The sequence below is a fragment of the Staurois parvus genome, unplaced genomic scaffold (genome assembly GCF_062004578.1).
Source record: "Staurois parvus isolate SC_StPar_1 unplaced genomic scaffold, SC_StPar_1.0 ptg000172l, whole genome shotgun sequence".
NCBI classification, from domain to species: Eukaryota; Metazoa; Chordata; class Amphibia; order Anura; family Ranidae; genus Staurois; species Staurois parvus.
This window is the reverse complement of record NW_028317968.1, coordinates 11,780,318-11,788,754: the sequence shown is the minus strand read 5'-3', so window position 1 is coordinate 11,788,754 and position 8,437 is coordinate 11,780,318. Positions and strand designations below refer to the sequence as shown.

The following is an 8,437-nucleotide window of genomic DNA, read 5'->3' as shown; positions in this document are numbered from 1 at the left end:
TTAAGGGCAGATGTTAGGGTTAAGGGCTAGAGTTAGATGTTAATGGTTGGATGTTAGATATTAGGGGCTAGGGTTAAACGTTATGGTAAAGGACTACCCTTAACCCTAACCCTTAATATCTAACCCTAGCTTCCAATCCTTAACCCTAACATGTGACTTTGGACACAAAGGTCTCTGCACTACTTTGATACGACTTGAGTGTCTGAGAGTGTAAAGTCACATCAAAGTCATACATGAACAGAACTGTTATACTTTCCTATTAGCCAAAAAAAAAGCAAACGTGACAAAACGTTCAGAAATGCAAAACGCACCAGCAAACGCTTGAACCTCAACCTGCATAGATGTGAAGCAAAGACTGCAGAAGTGGGAGGACTGATCTCTGCCTGCCCCTGCCTGCACCATGCCGTGTAATCAATAACTGGGACAGGACAGCTAGGAGAGCTGCTCTCAGTAACGACACCCGTTTGAGCGCCCACAGCAGGGGAGACTGTGCCATGTGAGGAGAGCGGCGGCGCCTTGTTGTGGCCGAGTCCCAGGCAGGCAGTGAGCAGAGCTTTGTCTTCCAGCTTCCTGTCAGCACACAATAACAGTCCGCCCGAACAATGTGCCCCGGACAGCCTCCGCCCTCCTCACAGCTGTCTATGCAGCCGGCTTTCCCTGGACACGCCCACCGGGAGGAGGGGCCAGCCAAGCTCATATAACAATGTGGGGGAACAATGAACCGGGTCAGACTCAGCGTGTCCGAGAGAGCGTGCGGGGACACTGGGGGTAAGAGAGGGCAGAGGGTGCGGGCTGTGAGCGGGGATCTCTGGGGACCGGGGCAGGGCTCGGATCATGGCTGGGGGGAGGCTTGTGTAATCCTACACACCTGCTTTTGTAAGCTGCGTACTGTACGGAGTTGTGGGTTGTGTACGAGGAACTTTCATTGTGTTGACAGCTCTGTGCAAGCCTCCAGCATGGGATCTCCTCTTCTCCCCCCCCCCCTTTTTCTCCTAAAGTATGGATCCAATTGTACACCAGGGGGGTCCCTTATCCTTCCTTCCACACCATTGTTGTCTTTAGCCCAAGAGATCCAGATTGTAAGAGGCAGCCTGCTGACACCACTCCATCCCATAGGACATTAGTTTCCAGCAGATCTGGTTGGTAGGGGTCTACTGTGGCTTCTGTGCATAGGTGACCATACATTATACAATCTGCTTTAGATCTACCATCCTTTCTGTAGTGCAAGGGTCTGCCTGATTGGCTACAAAATGCAATGTAGGCTTTGTCTTCATGATGTATAGCTTTGCTAAGTCTAAAGGTGACCATAAACTGTACAATCTGATCATGTATTCAATCTTCTCTAGATCTGCTATCCATTATGTAGTGCAAGTGTCTGCCTAATTGGAGATAAATAGAATGTAGGCTTTGTCTTCATTTTGTATAGCTTTGCAAAGTCTAAAGGTGACCATACACTGTACAATCTGATCATGCAATCAATCTTTAGATTTGCTATCCATTATGTAGTGCAAGTGTCTGCCTGATTGGAGATAAATAGAATGTAGGCTTTGTCTTCATATCCTCTAGTTCTGGTCAGTCTAATGGTGACCAAATACTGTACAATCTGTGCAGTCCCTCTCCTCTTGAGATCTGACATCAACTATGTAGTAAGAGTGTACTTTTATTTGATATAAATGCAACGTAGGCTTTGTCTTCATATTACTTAGTCCTGGTAAGTGTAAAAGTGACCATACATGGCACAATCTGTGCAATCCATCTCCTTTAGATCTGCTATGTAGTACAAGGGTCTGCCTGATTGGCTGTAAATGCAATGTAGGCTTTGTCTTCATATGACTTAGTTTTAAGTCTAAGGCTGGCCATACACTGTACAATCGCCTTTTAGATCAATCACCAATCGTACAACGTTTTATTTGATAACCATTAAAATGCATTAAGTTTGTTCTCTCATTGCAAAGTTTTGGTCCATGTAAAGGCGTTTGTATGGTGACCTGTAAGGAGATCAGATGGTAGTGTATGGCCAGCATAGGACTTGATGAGAGGTCCTCTTGGGCTGCTTATTCACCTGATTCCCAGATGCCTCATTCAACTGCTTCTTTGGTTTCCCGTCTAATCAAAGTCCTAAACTAGTTCAAGTCTTACCTGTTCTAGGGAACGCCAGCTGTTTACTGGGTGGTTCCCTGTCTCCAGCCTTGGGCATGTGTATATCTAGTGGAGGTCATCTAGCTGCCTCCTTGTTGCATTGTTCTGTGGATTCCTAAAAAGCTGGCTCTGTTGCCCAATAGGCTTCATTAGCACAATAATATAGCCACAGCTTAATCTTGCCACTAGATTAGGAGGGGTAGTAAATATTTGCATCCCTACTTTTTCCAAATAAAAGGTTTGCCTGTCTTGCAATCTCCTTGTTTTACTTCAAATCAAACACATGTGCTGTATTCCCTGAACAAATGTCTTTAGGCTGACAGTACTGTTTTTTTGTTTTTGTAGGACAATGGATCTTGGGTGTTATAGCACACACTATTTCTATGATGAGGATCTCAAGGAGGACTTCTATCGCTACATTGCGCCCAGCGAAGATATCTGGAAGAAGTTTGAGCTTGTACCTGGCTGCTCTCCATCCAATTCAGGATGTCTGGGGGGGAACGGGGCTGACTGGGGATCAGAGATCGTGGATTTGGGATGGGAGTCCCCGGTGAAGCTGTCTAAGCTCAGCTCTGTAGTTCTTTTGAGGGACTGTATGTGGAGTGGCTTCTCGACCCGTGAACACCTGGAAAAAGTAATCAATGAACGTATTGCAGGTGGCAGTTCAAAGCCGGCGAGTACTACAAAAACTGTTTCGGAGCCGGAGTTAACAGAGGCTGGGAGTGGTCCTGCAGATCAAGCAACGCCAGGAGTTATTGTGCCAGCAGCCCATCCTGAGAAGATTCCCAATTCATCAGGATCGGAGAATACCAGTGACTCTGGTAAGAACAGACAATGATAGCTCTATGGTTGAACTGGATGGACTTTTGTCTTTTTCCAGCCAGACTAACTATGTAGTCCATCTTTGATGGATGGTGGCTGCATTGTGTAGCAACCTTAACTAACACTAGGAAAAGGGATACTTTATCCCACATTGCCATATTTGATAAGCTGCTAACTGTGCAGAGGTGATAGTCCTTTTGTCAGTGGTCACCAAACTACTTGTCAATGTGAATTGTCTATAGTCTAAAAATGGGATGCCAATGGGAGAAGTTGGACGAGGGCAATGAAAATGCAGAATGCAAGATAGATTGTTGCATGTAAAGGACTGATTGGAGAGTAATAAAGTATCTCAGTTGATTAGTATAGTGTTGCAAAGTATGTGCAAGCGTGTAGAAGGCTTGTATGTTGGATATGGGTTCTCCTGTATAACACGTGTGTGTGTATAAATCTATGTAAGTCTTTGGTTATGTTCACTTTCAGTGTTCATTAATGGGGTGGAGCACCAACGTAATAGAAATTCTACTTCCTTCTAACTAACAAGCTGGTACCTGCAGTTAGTACACACCTAGCACTGATAGCAGGTGCAGAGCAGGAAAAGTGGCTTCATTACCTTGCGTTTGATGGCAAACTGAGATTTGGTCTCTAGAGTACGTTGGTCTGTTGAAAGAATCACTGTGTAAACAGCTACATTTATATAAACTCATGTGGGCTACAGAAACCAGCTTAATTGGTGTGCCCATTCTATGGGTATTTAATGCCTGGAATAGCATAGCTAAGCACAAACTTTACCTGGCTGGGGAGCAGAGTATTGTTTCTAGACTTTCTATCTGTGACCCTTAGTTTGCTTGACTTCCTTTCATAGGATATTTATTATTATACGGGATTTATATAGCGCCAACAGTTTGCTCAGCGCTTGACAATACAATACAGCAACAATACATTTCAATACAAGAGGGATAGGAGGGCCCTGCTCCTTGGAGCTTACAATCTAGGAGGGAGGGGCTAGTGGTACAAAAGGTAGTAACTGTGGGGGATGGAGTGGTTGGAAGAGTAGAAGATTCCATTATTGGCTGAGGGCAGGATAGGCTTCCCTGAAGAAATAGGTTTTCAGAGATCGCCTAAAAGTAAGAATAGTCTGATAAATTGGGGTAGAGAGTTACAGAGTTACAGAGGATGGGGGAAGCTCTGGAGAAGTCCTGGAGACAAGCATGGGAGGAGGTATGTAGCTCTTCTATTGAAGAATTTGCTGCATACTTGCTCTGTGTATGGCTAAAGTGCAAAGTAGGGTTTCATTGATCTGAATAGACTTGCTTCTTACATTTGATTTGCATTCTTGTCACTGTAAAGGCTTTGCATAACAATTGGAAGTTTGATTCTTTCCTTCTTGAATAGTCACCTCTGTGCCTGTAATGTTGCCTTGTTCAGGGAATGTCATTGTAAATGTTCTTGATGCCCAGTTCCTTTAGAAGGATGAGTTGGGTTATGAACAACGTAACAATGAATATGTTTTATTGTAGCAGACATAGAAGCTGATCTCGGTAAGGTTCAGTGGATGGGAATTGTAGATGTGCCCCCTCCACCCAGCACAAACAGTTACACAATATGCTTTCAGCTGAATGAGGCAGCCACATGGCCAGACAAAAAGCAACAGCTTGCAGTCGGCAGGGGTCAGACACTATCTCCAGCCAATGAGAACTGACCCAGCGTTTGAACGGGAGAGTATGAAACCAATTGGAGTCCTTAGACATGTGACTAGGATTTATTAATGGGGAAGTGAGCCTATTTACATAAATCGGTCCTTTGTAGTGCCTTTTGTATAGAAAACTGCGGACACCCTTCCCCCTACACCTCACCCATTCACACAGCCTCCTTGCACATGCTGCTAGACTTCTAACACTCCCTTGTTCATTGCTGTGCAGTCCAGCCCTTTGTTTGGCAACACTACTTGCCCAGTACATGGTGTAGTGTGATGGGATTGTATTTTATCATGCATACATGTTTATACACATTGGCTAGTCTTGGGTTCTTGTTTTGTCTTGTAAGCTGTAACAATCAAGCTTACTATATAAATCACACACCAGACAATAAAACCATGAAAGGGAAGTGCAGGCAAGACCTGCTACACCCAGTATTTATATACAATGTAATTATTCCAGCTCCAAGCGCATTTTGCAAACTCTGCTTACTGGCTTGTTTTAAAAAGGCAACAAATTCCCCTCAATCCTTACCCAGTAGACTGGAAATGCAGTTGTTTGCAGGTTATCTCCTTAATGTAAAATGCGTTAAGGTAGTAATTCTTCAAGTAGCTTAATCTGCTTGGACTCGCTAGATTCTTTCTTGAGCTTTTATCAGCAATCATCTAACAGGATGCAGATTGCTTCCTAAACCAGATCACTCTGAAGGGAGAAGCTACAAATCCTGTGATACGCGTTCAAATTTGGAAAAGGTGCACATGTGAATATGTAAAAGTTGCTTTTTCGGCTTTGACTTTAGCCGGTCATCCCAGTTTATTATATATAAAGAGTGCACACGAGTCTAGTGCTTTACCTTTTTAAAATTGGGATTTATTTATAAAATAACATACAAGAGAAAATAAATCAAATGGAAAGCATGTCACAAGGGATGCAATGTGGTCCAAAACCCCTGAAGGTGGTCTGGTGGGGGACTGTAGACCTCTGGATAGCTGCTGGCTGACTTGTTTCGAGGTTATACCTCTTCAGAGCCCTGAGGAGGAGGTACAACCTTAAAACGAGTCGGCCTTCAGCTATCTGGAAGTCTACAGTCCCCCACCAGACAATCTTCAGGGGTTTTGGACCACATTGCATCCCTTGTGACATTCTTTCAATTTTGTTTTTTGTTTTTTTTTTTTTTTCTCTTGTGAGTATTTTACTTTTTAGAAATCTCATTTTTTTTAAAGGTAATGCACTAGGCCCATGCGCCCTCTTTCATACAGTTCTCTTTGGATTTCCCTGGTCTGTTGAGGGCAGCAAGGCTTTCATTCCTTTCATACACATGTGGGGATATGACATTGTGGAGTCCACTGTCCAGCGCAGGAGCTCAGGCATTTGGTTGCTTTTTTTCTTCATCCCAGTTTACTAACCCATTTTTTGCTTTTTTTTTTTTTTTTATCTAGAGGAAGATGAGATTGATGTGGTGACTGTGGGAAAGAGGAAATCTTACCATGGCCGTCAACCAGTTACCATCACAGTTCGAGCTGACCCGCTAGATACTGCCACCAAGCTCTTTCACATCTCTATCCACCAACAGCAACATAACTATGCAGCACGGCTTCCTCCTGAGCCCAGCCCTGCCTCTCCCCAAGATTGTCCATCCCCCTCTGTGGAAGAACCTGGAGAAGTCAGTTGCTCCTCAGTACAGCCCTGCAGTCCACTTGAATTGGGCTCTCCTCCATCTGGTGGTTCGGACAGTGAGGATCTAGTTAAAAGAAAAAATCACAATTACATGGAACGTAAAAGAAGAAATGATTTGCGTTCTCGGTTCTTGGCCCTTAGAGAGGAAGTACCAGGTCTTGCTCATGCTTCAAAAACACCTAAAGTAGTAGTGCTGAGCAAAGCAACAGAATATTTGCAAGGCTTGATCAATGATGAGCAAAGGCTTGCGGCAGAGAAACTGAAACTTCGATCTCGTCACAAACAACTTTTGAAAAGACTCTCCAAACTGAAAAGTCATTGAAAAGGACACTAGTCAGAAGTCTGCCTGGCACATTTGCACATTTTGAGGAGTTGTGTCTTGGGATTGCACAGAAGTGAGACTTTCACTTTGGAGTTGGTGTGCTCTATAGAGCACAAGAGGGGAAAGGGCTTGTCCTGTTTCAGGTGAAACATTTTTTTTTTTTTTTCTTTCCTGGGTCCTCAGGTTCTACAAATGATTTATTTTGTTCTGTCTAGTTGGCAAAAATTATTTTTTTTTTATGGAATTTCTGGCTCCCCCTGTACAGCTGTCATTTTTGCAGGCTGAGCCCTCACCCAAGAAGTCTGACTCTAGACTCTACAACATAAAGCCCTACTCCAGCCACCTAATTCTTTGTTTTGGAAAGGGTTAACATTGGTCAGGTTTTTACTGTGGTCTCTGCCCCCTTTTGGGAGATTCACTGATTCCCGTCCTGGTGACAAAGTGATGCAGAAACAGGCAGTGATTGATGGCGCTCTATTGGGGAGGAGGGACAGCAACAAACACTTCTAGTTGGTCATGGTTTAACTGCTGTCTTCCTGTCCCAAGACCCATTTCCCCTCATTTCAGTCCTGGAGTGGTTAGATGGCAAATTAAAATTCCAACAGAAGGTCAAACTCCTACCTTCTCTAGCCAAACTAAAGGTTATAGCTGGAGATGGGCTCCTAACTTTGTTTGAATAATCCCTCGCCTAAATATTTCTGTAATGCACTTTATGCACTTGGCATTGCCAGATCTTGTATGGGGCCTTTTTGCTTTTCTCTTGCAAACCGTTAAAATGTCTGTCGTTAAGTCAATAAAAGGGATTCTTACTGAACATCTCTTTAGGAATAATCCCTTTTGCTAGTAGTAGTGTAATGCTACTATGAATCTGCTCGTATAAAGCTGTTTTAAGACTACTTGTAGACCAGAAGGACTGCCACATTGTCAAAGAACATTGGGACTGTCTGGTGTGAACCACTCTATACCTCACTCTCGTCACTTTACACTGGTTTGTCTGTTTTCGTGATTGTTTTTGTATTTTTCTTTGAACCTGCTGCTTGCTGGATTTTGTACTGAATGACAAATTTATACTGTATTTTTGTATACCTTTTTTTGAGCAAAATTTCAGATTTATTAAATCCTGATGTGTTGGCAAATAAAAATCAAATGACCTCTGCTGTATGTAATTGTCTGTCCTAAATCCTGCCCATCCTATGCAATGAGAAAGCAAGGATCTGCAGATTCCATTCCCAATTAAATGGTGTTGGATATCCATGATTGAACTTTGTTTTTTGACACTTGGATTAATCATGAATGTCCCATATGACCTGTTGGAGTGTGTTCTATATAGCACCTGCCTCTTGGCAGATAATTATCTGTAATAAAGCATGTCATGTAGCAAAGATGCATGAATTGCATATGGTGGGTAATAAGGGCACATCTTGCCTTTTTAAAGAACATGGATGCTGCTGTAGTGTCTGAAGGTGACAATTGGTAATGCTCAAATGTTCTTTTGTGGCGCAAATTATACAAACCACAAACACTAATAAAGCTAAATTTCAACCTGCAAATAAGCTTTTTCAGTTTTATTTTAGTAGTATTGTCTGCTTTCCTTTGTTTCAATTGCATAAATCAGTTAAGGTGACAACTGTCCATAGTATTTTACACTAAATATATTGCAATGTAAATTGCTGCACCTCCTATGACTTGGTGTTACTAAACCCAGGACCCTGCATTCACTAGATTTGGTCTCCTACAGTACACAGAACATGGAAATGCAATTATTTTTGATAAATATAAACTG

At 42.9% G+C, this 8,437-nt stretch overlaps 1 protein-coding gene across 1 annotated transcript; it reads left to right on the top strand.

Moving 5' to 3' along the window:
- The first annotated feature begins 679 nt into the window (after window positions 1-679).
- Window positions 680-8,207, top strand: MYCL (MYCL proto-oncogene, bHLH transcription factor). The gene is made up of 3 exons (XM_089676688.1): window positions 680-768; window positions 2,485-2,960; window positions 6,095-8,207. The coding sequence occupies exons 1-3, from the start codon at window positions 704-706 to the stop codon at window positions 6,652-6,654; spliced, it is 1,101 nt and encodes a 366-aa protein (XP_089532814.1). The 5' UTR covers window positions 680-703; the 3' UTR covers window positions 6,655-8,207.
- The last annotated feature ends 230 nt before the right edge of the window (window positions 8,208-8,437 follow it).

Excerpts from the sequence above, each read along its gene's own strand:
- MYCL (XM_089676688.1), top strand. The coding sequence starts at position 704 with ATGTGGGGGAACAATGAACCGGGTCAGACTCAGCGTGTCCGAGAGAGC. Across the intron at positions 769-2,484 it reads AGCGTGCGGGGACACTGGGG|GACAATGGATCTTGGGTGTT; the intron begins GTAAGAGAGGGC and ends TTGTTTTTGTAG. Across the intron at positions 2,961-6,094 it reads GGAGAATACCAGTGACTCTG|AGGAAGATGAGATTGATGTG; the intron begins GTAAGAACAGAC and ends TTTTTTATCTAG.